Source organism: Chelonia mydas, chromosome 6 (genome assembly GCF_015237465.2).
Source record: "Chelonia mydas isolate rCheMyd1 chromosome 6, rCheMyd1.pri.v2, whole genome shotgun sequence".
NCBI classification, from domain to species: Eukaryota; Metazoa; Chordata; order Testudines; family Cheloniidae; genus Chelonia; species Chelonia mydas.
In genome coordinates, this window is record NC_051246.2 from 62033297 (window position 1) to 62055272 (window position 21976).

A 21976-nucleotide genomic window follows, 5' to 3' on the forward strand; every position below is an offset into this window, starting at 1 on the left:
ATATATAGACACATCTTTGTGAAATACAAAATTTTAGCTGCATAGTCCTCTGTATAATCTGCCCATACCCCACCAAGGTTTTGACGGCTGCAGTCATAACATGTTTCCTCTGGCCTGCAGAATAGGTGCATTCCTGAGATGCATCATTGTTGTTCCATAATTTGGCAGGCAGAGGGAGCTGTTGCAGAGAGAGGTTGCCTCTTGCTACTCCTGGGGGAATTCTGTGCCACTGCATATTCTTTCTGCTCCTGAATTGAGACTGGGAGTGGAGGTCGTTGTGTGTATCTAGGAAATAAGTTATCCACATATTTTTAACAAGAAAACATGGAATACTGGATGTATCCACTCATGGTACGTGGTAGCTGGAGCTTGAAGGTCATGAGGTTAATCTGTTGAATGATCTGGAATGAGCCAAGATAACAGTGGTTTAGTTTCCTTGAGGGTTGGGAGGTGTCCAAGTGCTGAGCTGAGAGACATATCCTGTCGATGGAGGTCAGTGTATTGTTTGTAGTCCTCTTTGGCTGAGTTTGTGTGATTTTAATTCCTCTTGAATGTGGTGGAGATGTTCAACCAAATTGGAGGCCGCAGGGTCTCATGGGAGGTTGGCGGTACAGATGGATGAAATCAGGACTGGAAGCAATAACTGAAACAGAAGGGACTTTGGCAGATTGATTTGTGATCGGAGTTATTGTAAGCAAACTTGGCAAAAGGCAAGAGCCTGATCCAGTCATGTTGATGAAGCAGTGAAGACATTTTTCTAGAATTTCGCTTATCCGTTCTGTTTGTCCATCCATCTGGGGGTGGTAGGCAGAGGAAATGTGTAGGGTGACTTCCAGGAGTTTGAACAATTCTCTCCAAAAATGGGAGACAAATTGTGGCCCACAGTTGGATGTAATCTCAGTTGATAACCCATGGAGCTTGAAGATGTGGTTGAAAAATAAGTTAGCCATTGCTTGTGCAGTTGGGATCTTCTGACAAGGCAAAAAGTGCACCATTTTGGAGTGGAGGTTGACAACGATCAGTATAGCTGTGCAGCCCTAAGAAGTGGGGAAGTCAGTGATTAAATCTATTTATCGATTTAACTGCTACCCCTTTCTACTTCTCCATGTGGACACCAATGACTGCCAAGAATGACCTTAAGCAGGACACTGCAGACTACGTGGCTCTGGGAAGAAGGATAAAGGAGTCTGAGACGCAAGTCATGTTCTCGTACATCCCCCCTGTTGAAAGAAAAGGCCCAGATAGGGACCATCGAATTGTGGAGGTAAATGCATGGTTGCACAGGTGGTGTTGGAGAGAAGGCTTTGGATTCTTCGACCATAGGATGTTGTTCCAGGAAGAATGATTGCTAGGAAGAGATGGTATCCACCTAACAAAGAGAGGGAAGAGCATCTTCACAGGCAGGCTTGCTAACCTAGTGAGGAGGGCTTTAAATTAGGTTTGCCAGGAGATGGTGACCTAAGCCCTGAGGTAAGTGGGGAAGTGTGATACCAGGAGGAAACACAAAGAGGAGGGTGCAACAGGGGAAGCCTCCTGATTCATACTGAGAAAGTAGGGCAATCGGCTAGTTATCTTAGGTGCCTGTACACCAGAGGTGGGCAAACTACAGCCCCAGGGCCACATCCAGCCCGCAGGACCATCCTGCCTGGCCCCTGAGCTCCTGGCCCGGGAGGCTGTCCCCACTCCCCCGGAGCCACGCCACTGCACGGCACAATGCTCTGGGCAGCGGTGCTGCAGAGTCCGGCCTGACCTGGTGCTCTGTGCTGCGCAGCGTGGCACAGCTGCCAGCCACTGGTGCTTCAGGAAGCACGGTAAGGGAGTGGGGGGGGGGTTGGATAGAGGGCAGGGGAGTTCCAGGGAGTGGTCAGGGGCGTGGATAGGGGTCGGGGCAGTCAGAGGGAACAGGGGTTGAATGGGGACGGGGTCCCGGGAGGGACAGTCAGGAAGGAGAGGAGGGGTTGGATGGGACGGTCAGGAGACAGGGAGCAGGGGGAGTGGATGGGGCAGGGGTCCGGGGGGGGGGAGTCAGAAAGGAGGGGGGGTTGAATGGGGTAGGGGGGAGTCAGGAAGGAGGGGGGGGTTGAATGGGGTGGGCGGAGTTAGGGGTAGGGGCAGTTAGGGGCGAGGAGTCTGGGGGTGGTCAGGGAGAAGGGGTGGTTGGCTGGGTCAGGGGTCCCGGGGGGGCAGTCAGAAAGGAGAGGAGGGGGTTGGATGGGGCAGCAAGGAGGGCAGTTAGGGGCGGGGGGGCCCAGGGGCGTTCAGGGGCCTGATAGCAGGTGTGGGTGGATGCGGCAGGGGTCCCCGGGGGGCCATCAGGGAACAGGCGGGGTTGGATGCGGCAGGAGTCCTTGGGGGGGCCATCAGGGGGCAAGAAGCAGGGGGTTTGGATAGGGGGCAGGGGCTGGGCCATGCCTGGCTGTTTGGGGAGGCACAGCCTCCCCTAGCCGGCCCTCCATACAATTTCAGAAACCCGATGTGGCCCTCAGGCCAAAAAGTTTGCCCGCCCCTGCTGTACACAAACGCAAGAAGCCTGGGAAACAAACAGGAAGAATTGGAAGTCCTGACACAGTCAAGGAACTGTGATATGATTGCAATAACAGAGACTTGGTGGGGTAACTCACATGACTGACGCACTGTCATTGATGGGTATACACTGTTCAGGAAGGACAGGCCGGGGAGAAAAGGTGGAGGAGTTGCTCTTTATGTAAGAGAGCAGTATGATTGCTCAGAGCTCCAGTATGAAACCAGAGAGAAGCCTGTTGAGAGTTTTTGGTTTAAGTTTAGAGGTGAGAGCAATAAGGGTGATGTCGTGGTGGGTGTCAGCTGTAGACCACCAGACCAGAAGGAAGAGGTAGATGAGGCTTTCTTTGGACTACTAACAGAAGTTTCCAGATCACAGGCCCTGTTCTCGGAGGGGACTTCAATCACCCTGACGTTTGCTGGGAGAGCAATACAGCAGTGCTCAGACAATCCGGGAAGTTTTTGGAGAGTGTTGGGGATAACTTCCTGGTGCAAGTGCTGGAGGAACCAACTGGGGGCCGTGCTCCTCTTGACCTGCTCCTCACAAACAGAGAAGAATTGGAGAAGTAGAAGTGGGTGGCAACCTGGGCAGCAGTGACCATGAGATGGTCGAGTTCAGGATCCTGACAAAAGGAAGAAAGGAGAGCAGCAGAATAGGGACCCTGGACTTCAGAAAAGCAGACTTTGACTCCCCCAGGGAACTGATGGGCAGGATCCCCTGGGAGAATAACATGAAGGGGAAAGGAGTCCAGGAGAGCTGGCTGTATTTTAAAGAATCCTTATTGAGGTTACGGGGACAAACCATCCCGATGTGTAGAAAGAATAGTAAATATGGCAGGCGACCAGCTCGGCTTAAGAGTGAAATCCTTGCTGATCTTGAACACAAAAATGAAGCTTACAAGAAGTGGAAGATTGGACAAACGACCAGGGAAGAGTATAAAAATATTGCTCGGGCATGCAGGAGTGAAATCAGGAAGGCCAAATCACACCTGGAATTGCAGCTAGCAAGAGATGTTAAGAGTAACAAGAAGGGTTTCTTCAGGTATGTTAGCAACAAGAAGAAAGTCAAGGAAAGTGTGGGCCCCTTATTGAATGAGGGAGGTAACCTAGTGACAGAGGATGTGGAAAAAGCTCATGTACTCAATGCTTTTTTTGCCTTTGTCTTCACGAACAAGGTCAGCTCCCAGACTACTGCACTGGGAAGCATAAAATGGGGAGGAGGTGATCAGCCCTCTGTGGAGAAGGAAGTGGTTCGGGACTATTTAGAAAAGCTGGACGAGCACAAGTCCATGGGGCCGGATGCGCTGCATCCAAGAGTGCTAAAGGAGTTGGCGGATGTGACTGCAGAGCCATTGGCCATTATCTTTGAAAACTCATGGCGATCGGGGGAGGTCCTGGATGACTGGAAAAAGGCTAATGTAGTGCCCATCTTTAAAAAAGGGAAGGAGGAGGATCCTGGGAACTACAGGCCAGTCAGCCTCACCTCAGTCCCTGGAAAAATCATGAAGCAGGTCCTCAAGGAATCAATTCTGAAGCACTTAGAGGAGAGGAAAGTGATCGGGAACAGTCAGCATGGATTCACCAAGGGCAAGTCATGCCTGACTAATCTAATTGCCTTCTATGACGAGATAACTGGCTCTGTGGATGAGGGGAAAGCGGTGGACATGTTGTTCCTTGACTTTAGCAAAGCTTTTGACATGGTCTCCCACAGTATTCTTGACAGTAAGTTAAAGAAGTATGGGCTGGATGAATGGACTATAAGGTGGATAGAAAGTTGGCTAGATTGTCAGGCTCAGCGGGTAGTGATCAATGGCTCCATGTCTAGTTGGCAGCCGGTATCAAGTGGAGTGCCCCAACGGTCGGTCCTCGGGCCGGTTTTGTTCAATATCTTCATAAATGATCTGGAGGATGGTGTGGATTGCACCCTCAGCAAGTTTGCAGGTGGCACTAAACTGGTAGGAGAGGTAGATATGCTGGAGGGTAGGGATAGGATACAGAGGGCCCTAGATAAATTAGAGAATTGGGCCAAAAGAAATCTGATGAGGTTCAACAAGGACAAATGCAGAGTCCTGCACTTAGGACGGAAGAATCCAATGCACCGCTACAGACTAGGGACCGAATGGCTAGGCAGCAGTTCTGCGGACAAAGACCTAGGGGTGACAGTGGATGAGAAGCTGGATATGAGTCAACAGTGTGCCCTTGTTGCCAAGAAGGCCAATGGCATTTTGGAATGTATAAGTAGGTGCATTGCCAGCAGATCGAGGGACGTGATCATTCCCCTTTATTCGACATTGGTGAGGCCTCATCTGGAGTACTGTGTCCAGTTTGGGGCCCCACACTACAAGAAGGATGTGGAAAAATTGGAAAACGTCCAGTGGAGGACAACAAAAATGATTAGGGGACTGGAACACATGACTTATGAGGAGAGGCTGAGGGAACTGGGATTGTTTAGTCTGCGGAAGAGAAGAATGAGGGGGGATTTGATAGCTGCTTTCAACTACCTGAAAGGGGGTTCCAAAGAGGATGGATCTAGACTGTTCTCAGTGGTAGCTGATGACAAAACAAGGAGTAATGGTCTCAAGTTGCAGTGGAGGAGGTTTAGGTTGGATATTAGGAAAAACTTTTTCACTAGGAGGGTGGTGAAACACTGGAATGTGTTACCTAGGGAGGTGGTGGAATCTCCTTCCTTAGAAGTTTTTACGGTCAGGCTTGACAAAGCCCTAGCTGGGATGATTTAGTTGGGGTTGGTCCTGCTTTGAGCAGGGGGTTGGACTAGATGACCTCCTGAGGTCTCTTCCAACCTAATCTTCTATGATTCTATGATATCAAGGCCCCAGGTTGAGATATGGGTGGAAGTGGGATCCAGACACCCAGAAGTTTGGCAGTGGGGGTCTTCATCCAGCTGCATGTGTCCCTAGAAGCAGTGTAAAGATTTGATGGAGGAGAATAGTTTTGGCCACCAAAAATTGTGAGAGATCAGCTTCTTTGTCTTTCAGTACCCAAAATGGCCTGCCAGCAGGGAATTGTGGCATAGCCAGAGTACAGCTAGATGGGGTGATCCATCAGGGAGATAAAGGCGATCCTTGAACCAGAGTAACTTGTTTTTGACTGAGAAGTTTAGGTCAGAATTGGCTGACATCCATTTCACTGAAAGGAGATCACTGACCAGTGAGGAGTTTACAAGGCCAAAAGATCAACGTTGGAGCACATTCACAAAATGGCAGGGCTTTCAATATAATGGCAGGTTCAAGAGGATTATCCCCTTTATCTAGGAACTCCCCCTTGCAGGATAATGCACTGAGTTCACCATTTTGGGTTGCGGGCTGGTAGATCATGTCGAAGTTAAATCTAGTAAGGAAAAGGGGCCAACATATTTGACATTGGTTGCGGGCTGTGCCCATTCAGAGATGTTCCAGGTTTTTATGATCTGTGAAGACGTTGCCTGGAAAGCGCGCACCTTCTAGATGGTGGTGCCACTCCTGAAATGCAGCCTTGATGGCCAGTAATTCCTTATTGTACATTTGGTAATTTTGTTCCTCAGATGTCTATTTCCTAGAATAAAAGACACAAGCATGGAGGTCATTTGAGGATCACATCACTGAGATAATACTACCCTGATTGCGTAATTGGAAGCCTCTGTTTCAACAACAAAACGGTTTAGATGCATCTTGGTGTACTAAGACAGGGGCAGAAGTAAATGCTTTCTTCAGCCAATCAAAAGCCAGTTGGGCTTCTGGTGTCCAGCTGAAAGTGGAGTTTTTCTGTAGCAGTTGGGTAACTGGAAACACCACTTTTGAGAATCCTTGGATGAATTATCTGTAGAAGCTGGCGAATCCTAGTAAGCATTGGATATCACAGATGCTCTTGGCAGTTGCCCAAGTCAAAATTGCAGAAACCTTTTTGGGATCCATACTTATTCCACTGGGAGAGATGGTATAACCCAAGAAGTCCACAGCAGTGTGATCAAATTCACATTTCTCAGGCTTCCCATATAAGCCATTTGCTCAAAGACATTCAAGTACCAACTGGACATGCTGGTGGTGCAAGGTTTGGTTTTCTGAAAAAATAAGACTGTCATCTAGATAGATTATGATAAACTGGTTCAGAACCTCCCTGAAGATATCATTAACCAAATGCTGGAACATGGTGGAGGTGTTACAGAGACCAAAAGGCAGCATGAGGTACTCAAAATGTCCATACCAAGTATGAAAGTCTGTTTTCCATTCATCGCCCTCTCGGATCCAGACCATGTGATAGGTGCTTTAGTGGAAATTTTTGCTGAGCTGACCCTTTCTACTTCTTTGTTGATCAATGGCAAGGGATATTTATTTTTGATGGTTATATTGTTCAGTGTTCAATAGTATACGCAGAGGTGCAGGGTGCCATCCATTTTGTGACAAAACAGGATTGGGGCCACAGTGGGGGACACAGACAGATGGATAAAATTTTTTGCCAGATTTTCATCAAGATACTCCCGTAGGAACCTGAGTTGAGATTCTGATGGGATAAATTTTGCACAAAGGGGATTTTGGCCCCTAGCTGGAGGTCTGTGGGGCAGTCATAGGACCTGTGCGGGGGCAGAGCATCAGTATTATTTTTATCAAATACATTTGCAAAGTCCTTGTATTTCACAGGGATTGGTGAGTTATCCTCATTTAGAGCCTGCTGTGTGCAGAAAATGGTGGCTTTGCCCAGATTACATCTAAGGGTCCTCAGTACCAGATTGGACTAGGCACTGATGTGGACAATAGTCAGATTCAAACCAAACTTCTTGTGCTCTCCAAGAAATGCTCATATCATGGAGAGAGAGCCAGGTGATGCCAGGCATTATTGGGAAGTGAGGTTAGTTAGTATGTGTAATACAATGGCTGCACGTATGTTATCTTACCTTATTTAAGAACAGAAATTAATAATATAAAGAACCTATCTTAGTATTTGTCCCAATGACCTCATACAGCAATGAACTAGGTTTACAATATGGCATGCAAAAAACATTTCCTTTTATCACTTCTAAATTTGTTCAGTTTGCCCTTGTTCTTATAATGCAGGCCAGGATATAAAGAAGGAGCTGATTGATTTTCACAACACCCTTCATAATCTAGAGTACTTCAGTCAAACTCCCCTCTAGCTCTTCTCCTTTGTAGGCTAAATAATTCCAGTCCTTTTTAATATCTTATACCATATGTACATATCCCTTCATTCCATTAACTGTTTACCATACATATAATAAAGCAGTTTCTGTTTGAAAACTTACACAACAAAATCGCAAAAAGTGATTTCATTCTATAGACATATAAACCCCACTGAGAGAAGAGACTGGATCACTGACATTCAAAAATGTAGGGAAATGGAAGGGAAGGATATTCATATAGCCTAATTTTTATGAATGGGAACGATTCTTTCTCCTCCCAGATGGGGAATACAAGGGAAGCTACTTAGAAAAAACATTTCTGTCAAGTTTTATAAAACATATTCCTCCCATATGGTCATTTTTCACCTCTTTGAACTCAGAGTCAGAGCTGCTCTCAGGTTTACAGGAATGAGGGTAGGACTGTCCCACTGAACTCAAGAGTTTTTCAGAGACTGGTTATTCCTGTCAGTCACTTACCAATAACCTTTACTGTGATATCAGCCTTATCTTCTCCTGCTGGGTTCTTTACTGTAACTCTATAAACCCCCTCATCTGGCTTCTCTGCTCCTTCAATGATGAAGATACAGTGGTCTTCATGCATCTCTACACGAACTCTACCTTCAGATTCAGAGAGAAGCTGTGGGCATTGAAAACAGCAAGTGAAGTCATTTGTATCTAGGGTGGAAACAGAAGAGCCTAATGCTGTGTCTGAATGAAGGGAACAGGGATTTGCATAAACATGCTGAGCCTGCAGCAACATGTAAGTCTTTCTGACACCGACCATTACCAATATCACTGAAAAACTATCAGTGAAGTTCTCTTCTGTTTTAAGGTTCTATTTTGTAGGAACAACAGGACATCAGTGGATAGCCAATAACAGCTCCGAACATTCTCCTTTGGGGAGAAATTGGTTTTTAAAGCTCTGTAAGCACCATTGGTAGTTAAAAAGACCCTATTGCATTTCAAAGTCTCAAATTTGTGACGTGGGGATTATCCTCTGCTCCTCTCTCTCCCTTGGCCCACACATTTTGTCTGTGTCCAAATCTTGTTGCTTCTTCCTCCTTGACACTTCTAAGATCTGAACTTTTGACCTTTTGTTTTTATCCACAATACTAAAACCCTTGTCAAAGCCCTCATCTTCCATTTTTGTTACTGTCACCTCCTCATCCTCAGGGCTTTTGGATGCCCACATCACCCCTGCTCCCACTTAATTAAAAATACTTTGACCATTTGATCAGTGCTAACATGTCTAAGCATAACCATCACCACTTTGTTGTATCCTTTTCCTTTTCCCTGTGTCACATCCTTGAATTTTTAGACTCTATGCTCCTTTGGACAGGGACTGTCCAAGACCTATGTGTATGTACAGTGCCTAGAACAATGGGGTCCCAATCTTGACCCAGGCCTCTGAGTTCTAATGTAATACAAATAGCAAAATAATTCTTCTGACTGACTACCACACATACACCAATGTAACAAAAATTAATGCAGGATAAAAGGGATTTAATGTGAAAACAGGTAACGTCATGATCTTGTATTGTGTCCTTCACATTCCCATCACTTTACCTGTTGTCATCTCTCCTTGCATCCTACTAATCTCTTCAACTAGATATCTTTACTAAGACTCAAAAAAGGGTTAGATATCCAGAGTTACGTAAAACAGAATTTACAAAAAATATTTAGAAGTGTTATAAACCCTCATGCTTCAGGGCAAAAGTCCATCACTAAACAATGGTGGTTAGGAAGAAACTTGCCCCTACAGACAGGTTATTCCATAAGTGTCCACTAAGGGGTTTCTTGTGCTTCCCTCTGAACCATCTGATAATTGCCACTGTGAGGCAGGACACTGCCCTAGATGGACAGTGGTCTGATCCATTATGTTAATGCCTATGTTCCTATATACTTTAAATTTTAAGCTCCTCTTGGCAGGACCATTTGTCTGTAAATACACCAGATATATTAATGGGTTTGTATAAATAATAAGGAACTTACCTTGCTCTCATTACTTAAATCACTGCTGGAGTCTGGGGAATCCATGGAATCAGCATTGCTTAGCACATTGCAGCTGTTCTAGATGAGCAAAGAAATACATGAAAGATAATGAAGCAAATAATCAAGCAATCTGTTTGCAAACACCTAGAATATAATAAGGTGATAAGTAAAAGTCAACATGGATTTGTCAAAAACAAATTAATGTCAAACCAACCTAATTTAACAGGTAACAAGCCTTGTGGATACAGAGAAAGCAGTAGTTGTGGCATATCTTGACTTTAATAAAGCTTTTGATACTGTCTTGCATGACCTTCTCATAAACAAACTAGGGAAATGCAACCTATATGGAGCTACTATAAGGTGGGTGCATAAGTGGTTGGAAAACCATTCCCAGAGAGTAGTTTATCAGTAGTTCACGGTCAAGCTGGAAGAGCATATTGAGCAGGGTCCCTCAGGGATAGGTCCTGGGTCCAGTTCTGCTCAATATCTTCATAAATGATTTAGATAATGGCTATAGAGTACACTTATAAAGTTTGTGGACAATACCAGTACTGGGAGGGATTGCAAGTGTTTTGGAGAATAGGATTAAAATTCAAAATTATCTGGACAAACTAGAGAAATGGTCTGAAGTAAATAGGATGAAATTGAATAAGGACAAATGCAAAGTACTCCACTTATCAAAGAACAATCTATTGCACAAATACAAAATGGGAAATGACTGCCTAGAAAGGAGTACTGTGGAAAGGAATCTGCAGCTGATAGTGGATCACAAGCTAAATATGAGTCAACAGTGTAACAATGTTGCAAAAAACCCAAACATCATTCTGGGATGTATTAGCAGGTAGTGTTGTAAGCAAAACATGAGAAGTAATTCTTCCACTCTACTCCATGCTGATTAGGCCTCAGCTGGAGAATTGTGTCCAGTTCTGGGCGCCACATTTCAGGAAAGATGATGACCAACTGGGGAAAATCCAGAGGAGACCAACAAAAATGATTAAATGTCTAGAAAACATGACTGTGAGTAACGCTTGAAAAAATTGGGTTTATTTAGTCTGTAGAGGAGAAGACTGAGGTGGAACATGATAACAGTTTTCAAAAACATTAAAAGGTTGTTACAAGGAGAAGGCTGAAAATATGTTCTTGTTAACCTCTGAGAATAGGACAAGAAGCAATTGGCTTTAATTGCAGCAAGGGCAGTTTAGGTTGGACATTAGGAAAAACTTTCTAACTGTCAGGGAAGTTAAGCACTGGAACAAATTAACCAGGGAGGTTGTGGAATCTCCATCACTGGAGGTTTTTAAGAACAGGTGACACAAACACCTGCCAGGAATGGTCTAGTTATTACGTAGTCCTGCCTTGAGTGCAGGGGACTGGACTAGATGACCTATTGAGGTCCCTTCCAGTCCTACCCTTCTATGATTGTATGAAGAGTCAGAAAGATCTCATTGAGCAGAGTTGGTCAAGCTGTGTCTGAGACACAGAGAAGAAGGATCTATGCAGGGTATGTTGGCTGCTTGGCAGGGGAGATGTGACAAAAATGAAGATCAGAATGAATGAACAAAAATGAGAAGGAAATTAACTGATAAAAAAAACCAAAATGGTCAATGCATTCCCAGAGTGAAATAGAATTAAAGGAAGCATCAGCAAGACCAGTTTCATAGCCTCGTAAACCAAAGTTTATGAGATCCCTGCAGCAGATGCCATAGATAGATGTGATTCAGTCACTGTCCCATGAAAGTAGTAGGTTAGTGGGCTTATGTATTTGTGCAAAATATTTCTGTACAGTGGGGTATTGGGTTTATGAACATCTTTTACAGAAAGGAATAAATTCAGCCCTTTAACACCAGCCAAACTAGATACTCTGAAGTTATGCTACTGCCCTTCCTCCACTAGTCCCCATGCTTCCTTTGCATCAAGTTCAATTTCTTGTCCTCATGGTCCTTCATGGTCTTCCTTACTTATTTACTCATGTCTTATATCTCATCCAAAGTTGCCTGCTGCAGCTGATTTACTCTGTTCTTGAAAACTTTTTGGGTAATCCCTCCCAGAAGATTTTTTTCCACAAACTCATTGGCTTGAGGGGGGAGGGTGGGGCTGTATGGGCTCTACTATTCCCGGGGAAGGAATGGGACCTTTTCGCTGCCCGTTCTGGAGCTGGGGGAAGGGGTAAGACTGGTTTGGGTCTTAGCTTCCTCTGTGGGATAATATTAATAATTTTAATTTTAAATAATAATGAAGTCTGCATATGTTTTTAGAGGCAAAGTTATTCTAGGAACTGTTTTCTGGATTTTTTTGTGGACTGATGATCAGAAGATAATATTTCAGAAGATTGAATTCCCTCTCCATCTTGTCACTGAAGGAAATTTCCTAATTCTGGGTTGCAAAGGAAAACATTATGATTTATTTAGGAGTGGGTGATGGGAATATGAGTGAACTGGAGGCAGAGTCTTTACTGCATTCATGTTTAGAGGCAGGTCTCAAAATGAAATTCTTACCAGACATGACTGCCACAAGAGGTCAGCCTTTTGCTATCAACAAAAAAAAGGAACATTTACCTGGCAGTAAGAAGTAGCATTTCACTCTTAAAGAAGAGAGATTGAAAGGTCTAAAAAGTTCAGCAAATACCATAAAAGGAGTAAGTACCATTGGCGCAGTATTACTTTATACTCCTCTATTTTGTCCTTCTGCAATTACTCCAACAACCAGGTAAAATAGCAGGTATCCTCTAAATTCACAAAGTCTAAATTGGCAGAATGCCCAACAGAACTGGCTGCTGGTATAGATGAGTCTGCTTCTAAGACATTCAGTAGGATATTGAAAGTACCATTTGTTCACAAACTGACCAAAAGAACTCGGGATGGGAAAGGAGAGATTCTAGAACATTTCCTTCCTGTGAGGCATAGGTGGTGGGGAGGGCTGATGACCAGGGCTTACTTGTTTCCTGTGATGTGAGAAGACAGTAATCTAATGGTGGCAGCCCTCTCCCTAGGCATGCAGATACTATGCTGATGTGCAGTAGAGAAAGAAGGGCAGAAAGGCTACCATACACATCCACTGCCTTCCTTTTGTTTTCTCCGTGCTGAAAATAAACACTTTAGAAAAAGAACACTGTTCAAGAAGACTACAGCAAAATCAACTAAATCACCAGGTGCTGCCTTGCCGCTGTTTTAGAAATGTCTTTGTTTAGAAACTCTACATTTGAAGGGATATGGAAAAGTTTTTTAGGTAAGAATTGGAAATTCAAATCATATGTGAAAAAGAGAAGAAGTTCCTGGTATGACCTGTTTGCCTTAGCCACACTGTCAGACTACACATTACCTTGTTTACTTTCTGCCAGATGACCGTGGGTATTGGATCTCCTGATATGGGAACGTCCAGTCTAAGTTTGTTCCCAGCCACCACAACAATAGTGTCAGGGGCTGCTTGACCCATGCAGTCCAGATGGATTTTGGGGGGTTCTGTAGCGAAAGTGGAGAAAATAAAATATTTTTCAACGTGGTTTGAATGCTTTGCAGGAAACAGGAGGCATTTCTCAGATATTACATTAAAAATTGAAGAGGTTCTGCTACTGAAAAGCATACAAGATGACTTGTTCAGATGTTACTCACATATTCCAATAATGAACATTGTTTTTACCTTGTCTTGGCACAAAATCAATCTTGATCTCTGGAAAGGGAAAAAAAATGGATCTGAAAATAGCTAAATTTCATATAATCAGCAGACCAAAAATAATTTTAAAACAATAATATACTAAATAATCTCTCAGTGGATGTAAATCAATGGGTGAATATATAGTATTTTGGAAACTGGCTTGGTAAAACAAGAAGAAAATAATACAAAAAATAGAATAGGGCTTGCAAAGACTTTTTCAAGTGAATAACTTTGCTCCCATGTGTAATCCTATTGGCAGTGATTTAAACCCCCAATCCTGCAAACACACACATATTTAACTGTACTCATGCGTAGACCCATAGAAGTCTCTGGGACTGCGTGCATAAGTAAATGTAACCCAATGAATAAGTTTTTGCAGGATCAAAGCTATAGTCTGTAAGTATTTGCAGGATCAGACCCATATAAAATGACAAGAAAACAATATAGAAAAATAAAAATAGAAAATAAGCAACTTTTAAAAAAAGTTTGGAAAATGTTTAGGATAAAAACAAAATAATAGCAATAGTATATGCAAGGGTTAAAAATACATAGAGATTGTAAATAAGCAATGGTTGAAAGAGAAACAAGAGAAACTAAGAGTGGCTATGGGCATTTTGGAACTATTTTACATGTATATTAAAAGGAATGAACATATCATGTGCCAGTCCTCAGCCTAATCACTTTGTTTGTTTGTTTCTGTCCCTTCCCCTCTTTGCGATCCAATCAGTAGACCAAATTTGGTGATGAATCCTGGTCACGTGCCACCTGAAGCACTTTACACATACATTAAGAAGAAAACCTCCCAGCATAACCCACATGGAAAGGTGCTCTGGGGGTGGAAATATCTACGGGGGGGGGGGAATATCTCCCTGCACCTGTGTTTAGGTGGGATCCCCCTCACACAGAAGAGGTTGCAGGGCTTGGTCCAAACCTGATGGATCCTAGTAGGGTCTGTTGAAGGCCAGAGCCATCTGCTTGGAGGGCCTGTGTCTCCACACTGGGTTCAGTTCTTCCTCACCCTGGAGTCTATTGAAGCCACACTGCCAGGGTTTTCCCTGGCTGGAGTCTTATGGGATCCCCAGCTTATGGGATCCATCAGTTGAGCCCTACTGAAAAACGTAATACAGCATTGGACTGTATTATCTTTTCTGAGGAATCTCTGTGAGATCTGATGGGCTACCCAGACTCCACTCTGTCTCCCAGGGTAGATGCACAGAGAGGCCTTTCTGGAGGTCTGGAGAAAGGAAGGACAGTGCAGTGGAGGAGACTACCCTACCCCCAACTCCTGTCCATATAGTAGTGGTTCTCAACCAGGGGTACGTGCACCCCTGGGGGTACGGAGAGGTCTTCCAGGGGGTACATCAACTTATCTAGATATTTGCCTAGTTTTACAACAGGCTACATAAAAAGCACAAGTGAAGTCAGTACAAACCAAAATTTCATAAAGACAGTGACTGGTTTATGCTGCTCTATAGACTATACACTGAAATATAAGTACAATATTTATATTCCAAATTATTTAATTTATAATTATATGGTAAAATTGAGAAAGTAAGCAATTTTTCAGTAATTGTGTGCTGTGACACTTACGTATTTTTATGTCTGATTTTGTAAGCAAGTAGATTTTAGGTGAGGTGAAACTTGAGGGTACGCAAGACAAATCAGACTCCTGAAAAGGGTACAGTGGTCTGAAAAGGTTGAGAGCCACTGCTGTAAAGGATCTATGTGCAAGGATCTAAATGGGATGATCCAAGTCACTGACATCTGTAGGATTACTCACATGAATAGTTATTCATATATGTAAATGTTTGCAGGATTGGGCCTTAGACTGTCAGTTCTTTTGGGCAGAGGCCATTTCTTCCTATGTATTAAAGTGCCTAGCACACTGTGAGCTCTATAACAATACAAAATACATGTGCCATGTTCATACATCAGGAAGGGAAATTGCCATACAGCTTCCTGGTATAATCAATTAAATGATTTGGTCCCACAGTTCCCTATAGTGCTTATATATGGATAATTCCTTCTTTGGAAGGCCCATGGTATTCCCATTACATATGAGGAACCAGATTCCTCAACACTCACCCAAAAATCTGAGTTTGGCAGAAAGGTTGTAAGCAAATCCTTCAGGGACAAAAGAATAGTCAGCCTCGTCTTCTGGGGTTACATCGTCAATAGTTAGCTTATGGATTCTGAAAAATATACACAAGCATGTGAATCTCTTAACTTTAGTCAGGAGGTACACTGCTACAGAGAATGAGGGCATTCAGGTTGCAGCACACAGCAAGCCATTAATAAACTTCCCAGTATCAAATCAACATGCTAGGGCAAACAGAACCAGTTTCCTCTCAAGGATATTGTAAACTCAAGCAACACTATGGCAAAAAAAGTGCAGGCTAGTTCACCATCCCCCTCCTTGTAAACTCAGCAGACAGCACATCAAAACAATCCTTTGGGAGCCTAAGTCCCATTAACTTTCAGTAGACTTAGGACCCTAAGTAATTTTAGGCAATTTAGAAAATTTTACTCGTCTAAACGTGTGTGTGTATGAGTATATACTATATATCAGGGGTCTCAAACTCAAATGACCACGAGGGCCACATGAGGACTAGTATATTGGCCCAAGGGCCGCACCACTGACCACCCCCCTACTTCACCCCTTCCATGAGGCCCCGCCCCTGCCCTGCTCTTCCCACCCCTTCCCTGCCCGCACTCCAGCCCCCAGGGGGTGCAGGAGGGGTGCAGGGTGTGGCATGGGGCTCAGGGCAGGGGCTTGGGGTGCAGGAGGGGTGTGGGGTGCGGCAGGGGGCTCAGGGAAGGGGGTTGGGGTGCAGGTGGGGCAGGGGGTCAGGATGTGGGATGCGGCAGGGGGCTCAGGGCAGGGGGTCAGGGTGCAGGGTGTGGCAGGGGGCTCATGGCAGGGGGTTGGGGTGCAGGAGGGATGTGGGGTGCAGCAGGGGGCTCAGGGCAGGGGGTCAGGGTGCAGGAGGGATGTGGGGTGCAGCAGGGGGCTCAGGGTGTGGGGTGTGGGCAGGGGGTTCAGGTCAGGGTGCAGGGTGTGGCAGGGGGCTCAGGGCAGGGGGTCGGGATGCAGGAGGGATGTGGGGTTCGGCAGGGGGCTCAGGGAAGGGGGTTGGGGTGTCAGGAGGGGTGCGGCAGGGGGCTTAGGGCAGGGGGTCGGGATGCAGTGTGCAGGAGGGAGTTCGGCTGCAGGAGGGGTTCGGGGGGCAGGTCCAGCCTGGCGCGCACCGGGGGCAGGGCGGCCAATGGGAGCGTCGGGGGAGGTACCTGTAGGAGCGGCCTGGGCAACACACAGACCCCTGTGCCCCCCCCCACTCCCCTAGGTTCTGGCCACTTCCTGGAGCAGCGCGGGGGCAGGGCAGGCAGGCAGGGAGCCTGCCCTGCCCCTGGTGCGTGCAGGACTGGAGCCGCTCTAGGTAAACTCGGGGCGGGGGGGGGGCGCGGAGGAGCCGCGGGGAGCTGGCGGGCCACAGAAAATAACCCCGTGAGCCGCATGTTTGAGACCCCTGCTATATATATGAAAAACTATAGTAAATTAACACAGACTTACTTCTCGGTACTGATATCTGTCTATCCTTATCTAATGTATCAATCTATTTGATTATGTCTATTCTAAAGTGACCATCAGTGTGGTCTCTAAGCAATTTAAATCCCCCCAAAAATGAAAGGCAGAGTAAAGGCTGAGAATCTGGGCTGATGCTCCATTGTTCAGATGTAGACCAACATACTATACGCACACCTGCAGAATAACATACATGCCAGTACTGTACATGTGGTGCACACAACCAGGCAGATCACAGAAGGGAGGAATGGTTAGCTGAAGCCAGAACAGGATCTTGGCTTATATTCATTTCCTCATCACTATCCTGAGAGGACTTTAGTGTCATACCCAATCCTGTCCAAGCTTTCTGAAGCAGGACTCACCTGCCAATATGAGAGATCTTTATCCTCTCATCTGGGATCACCTCCTTCCCATTTTTCAACCAGATTCCTTTCACATTCTCATCAGAGACTTCGCACTTGAAGACTGCCTGGTCCCGTGCCCTCACTGTCAGATCTGCAATACTCTGGTACACTTCCAGCTTCTTCTCTAGAGTTGTGAGTTGTGGGAGGAAGCAACACAAACATCAGCAGGTCAAAGGTTGGTTTGTACAGTAAAATGTTGATGTTGCTTTTAAAGAAGAGAGGGAGCCAGGGCTGAGGATGCTGTTTGTTGAGAGGTGAAATGTGAAGAGAAATCCACAGTACGCAGGATTTAACAGGGCTGGTAGCCAGGCACCTGTTGCAGTCAGGATATCTATTACATCTGGCACACAGATCTAACAATCTTCTGTCTCCTTGAGGCCTCTGGTCATTTCCCCAGCTAAAGTTTAATTTTTCTCCAGGCATAAGGACTAACCTTCTCATCCCGTTATGGAGAAGGTTACCTAAAGCCCTCTTGCACATTTCAACCTCCCTGATTATCTGGCATTGCCTGTAACTTACTGTGACATTCCCCTGGTGTTATCTGGACCGGTGATCTGCTAGGTCACTCCAGTCCTCGACTCTAGGAGCCAGCCTTACCTTGCTGTGCTGTGAGAACCCCCACTCCTGGGCAGTTCACGCACAGCCTCTGGCACGTAAGCTGCTCCTTGGATTGTGCAACCAAATGACACTAGCCAATATCTCCAGTCCCAGACACAACCCTAGGAACCTCTGTCTTTCAGTTTCCAGTTATGCCCGCTGGACGCTGCAAGCTTATATGAGTTCGTCAATTTAACAAAGAAATTGATATGTACCAGGCTTGTTATCCCAAGGGGAGTCTCTGACATGTTTCAAACCAAACACACTGCTTCAGATAGAATAAACAAATAGATCTATTAATTACAAAGATAGATTTTAAGTGATTATAAATCAAAGCATAACAAATCAGATTTAGTTAAATGAAATAAAAGCAAAACACATTCTAAGCTGATCTTTACACTTTCAGAGCCCTTACAAACTTAGATGTTTCTCACCACAGGCTGGCTGGTTGCCCTTCAGCCAGGCTCTCCCCTTTGATCAGCACTTCAGTCGCTTGGTGGTGATGTCTGTAGATGGAGGTGGAAGTGAGAGGCAAGAGTATGGCAAACATCTCTCCCTTTTATCGTGTTCGTTCTTCCCTCTTGGCTTTGCCCCCCCCTTCAGAGTCAGGTGAGCATTACTTCATCGCAGTCCCAAACAGACCAAAGAAAGAGGGGTGACTCACTTGAAAGTCCAACAGATTCTTTCTTGTTGCCTAGGCCAGTGTCCTTTGTTCCTGTGAGGCTGTGCTGGGTTTGTCCCATACATGCCCTGATGTGGTGTGAATTGTCCCCCTGCTCTTGGAGAGTTTTTGCCTGGGCTTGCTTTAAGCCATGAGGACACATTTTCAGCCTCATAACTATATACATGAAATTACAACCTATAACGAATACTATAACATTACCATAACAACAATGATCAGTACATCATGAGCCTTCCAAAGACACCCGACATGACAAACTTTGCGTTAGATACCACAGCATCATATTATAAGGATGAACATGGGGGATGTAGGGTGTTCCCACAAGGTACAGAACGTCACACTTACCTTGTATGATCAGTTCAGCAACTGACTCCCCACCATTGGTCTTCACGGTGTAGTGCCCGCTGTCCTCCTTGGTTGACTCATTAATGATCAGGTAATGCTTTTTCCCATCCTTCTTGAACCGGTACTTGAATGTCTCTTCCCGTTTCAGCTCATTTCCATCCTTTTCCCTGCAGTACCAAACAGTATTGTCACTCTGCTTTCTGCTTCACTCTCTCCCTTCTGGGGCAGGATAAAAGTCAACTGCATGATATTGAGGGTTGGGGGCACAGGACAGCAGTGCTGGATTGATGGTGACCTAAGTGGCAAAAGACTGTGCATTTCACACAGTAACAAAAGTCACAGCGCTGACACCACTACTTGCTGACAGTTCATTTGCACTGAAATTCTGATTCCTAGAACAAGAGGGTTAATTATTATTTTTGTTATATACTTAACCCTGACAATGTGTTGAATGTTATACAGGAGGCAATGATAAATACAATCCTTTCCCCCAGTGAACTTATTGTCTAAAAGACTGACATAGAGAAGACAGAACTCAGTGGAAAATCCAGAAGATTAAATTGATTAAGGTTCATTTTAACTGTTGTTATTAATTACTATTTACTTATTATGAACTCATAACTTGTGGGCATCATAGAAGAAGTGAGATTTTAGGAGGGATTTACATGAAGAGGGGAGTTACTCTGGACTTTTCCCACCCTGTTTGTCCAAGGATCTCCATGTATTTTACAAACATTACTGAGCCTCACAACACTCCCTGGGAGTGTATGTAATTATTATAATTCCCAGTTTCCATATGGGGAAACTGAAGCACAGAGCAGAGAACCTACTTGATCAAGGTCACACAGCAAGTCATTGGCATAAAGCTTTTGTAAAAACTCTTCCCTATTTAGTAGGGCTGTCAAGTGATTAAAAAAATGTATTGCTATTCATCACAGTGTTAATAATAAATACCATTTATTTAAATATTTTTGGATGTTTTCTATATTTTCAAATATATTGATTTCAATTACAACACAGACCACAAAGTGTACAGTACTCACTTTATATTTATTTTTTATTACAAATATTTGTGCTATAAAAAACTAAAGAAATAGTACATTTCAATTCATCTCATACAAGTACTGGAATACAATCTCTTTATCATGAAAGTTGAACAAACAATTGTAGAATTATGTACAAAAAACTGAATTCAAAAATAAAACAATGTAAAACTTTAGAGCCTACAAGTCCACTCAGTCCTACTCCTTGTTCAGTCAGTCACTCAAACAAACAAGTTTGTTTACATTTGCAAGAGATAATGCTGTCCGCTTCTTGTTTACAATGTCACCTGAAAGTGAGAACAGATGTTCACATGGCACGGTTGTAGCCAGCATCACAAGATATTTACATGCCAGATGTGTTAAAGATTCATATGTCCCTTCATGCTTCAACCACCATTCTAGAGGACATGGGTCCATAATAATGAGGGGTTCTGCTCGATAATGATCCAAAGGAGTGCAGACCAACGCATGTTCACTTTCATCATCTGAATCAGATGCCACCAGCAGAAGGTTGATTTGCTTTTTCGGTGGTTCGGGTTCTGTAGTTTCCACATTGGAGTGTTCTTTTAAGACTTCTAAAAGCATGCTTTACATCTCATCCCTCTCATATTTTGGAAGGTACTTCAGATTCTTAAACCTTGGGTCAAGTGCTGTAGCTATATTTAGAAATTTCACATTGCTACCTTCTTTGTGTTTTGTCAAATCTGCAGTGAAAGTGTTCTTAAAACGAACAACATGTGCTGGGTCATCATCTGAGACTGCTGTAATATTAAATACATGGCAGAATGTGGGTAAAACAGAGCAGGAGACATACTATTCTTCTCCAAGGAGTTTAGTCACAAATTTAATTAATGCATTATTTTTTAATTAGCGTCATCAGCATGGAAGCATGTCCTCTGGAAGGGTGGCCAAAGCATGAAGGGGCATATGTATGTTTTATCATATCTGGCACATAAATACCTTGCAATGCCGGCTACAAAAGTGCCATGTGGACGCCTGTTCTCACTTTCAGGTGACATTGTGAATAAGAAGTGGGCAGCATTATCTCCCGTAAATGTAAACAAACTTGTTTGTCTTAGTGATTGGCTGAACAAGAAGTGGGACTGAGTGGACTTGTAGACTCTAAAGTTTTATATTGTTTTGGTTTTGAGTGCAGTTACGTAACAAAAAAAAAATCTACATTTGTAAGTTTCACTTTCATGATAAAGAGATTGCATTACGGTATTGTATGAGGTGAATTAAAAATACTATTTCTTTTGTTTATCATTTTTACAGTGCAAATATTTGTAATAAAAATAATAATACAAAGTGAAAAATATTTAATAAATTTCAATTCAATAAATTTCAGTTGGTATTCTAATGTTTAACCATTCAATTACTGGTGATTCATTTTTTTAATCACTGTTAATTTTTTTGAGTTAATCACGTGAGTTAACTGCGATTAATTGACAACCCTACTATTTAGTTTACAAATAACATAAAGATTTTATAATAAGTAGCCTGAAATTTCTGCAAATATTCTTAATTCATTTTACATGTTTTTATTTTATTAAGATAGTGCTGTTACAAATTGTATATTCACATTTCTTTCCTTTTGGGGTTTGCGCTTGTTCATTTGGCAAAAATGTATTTCTTTCTCTTGTGCTTTTAATGGACTTAGAAATTCCTTGCTGTTTTTTTGTTTCCTTAACTGTGCCCCAGTACCAGAATACAAGAGCTCAGATTAGTGAATGTGTTTGTTTGGTAACAAACTGTAGTGCCAGCTGCGCGAGGACTAAAGCAGTAGAACTCCTATTCTGCAAAGAGATATGTGCAGGCACATCTTTGTTGTTCCCGTGTGGAGCACCACTGAAGGAAGTTGCTGGGATCAAGTCATTTGCAGGATCAGGGCCTAAACAATGGAGAACAGATTTAGGATATGTCTACACTTTGAGCTGGAAGGTGTACTTTCCAGCTCTAGACAGCAGCATGCCCATGGTAGCTTTGATTGAGCGTGCATGCTAACAATAGAGTGTAGCCACCGTGGCA

At 44.0% G+C, this 21976-nt stretch overlaps 1 protein-coding gene across 3 annotated transcripts in view; it reads right to left on the minus strand.

The window, feature by feature from the left end:
• Positions 1-21976, minus strand: part of MYBPC3 (myosin binding protein C3) — a 141196-nt gene that overhangs the window by 49859 nt on the left and 69361 nt on the right. For all 3 annotated transcript variants that reach the window (XM_037900227.1, XM_037900226.1, XM_037900228.1), the window contains 7 exons: positions 18906-19072; positions 17240-17405; positions 15380-15486; positions 13280-13309; positions 12962-13101; positions 9644-9721; positions 8129-8288 (listed from right to left, as the gene is read on the minus strand). In XM_037900227.1, coding sequence (XP_037756155.1) covers positions 8129-8288; positions 9644-9721; positions 12962-13101; positions 13280-13309; positions 15380-15486; positions 17240-17405; positions 18906-19072 — 848 coding nt within the window. The remainder of the gene's footprint in view (positions 1-8128; positions 8289-9643; positions 9722-12961; positions 13102-13279; positions 13310-15379; positions 15487-17239; positions 17406-18905; positions 19073-21976) is intronic.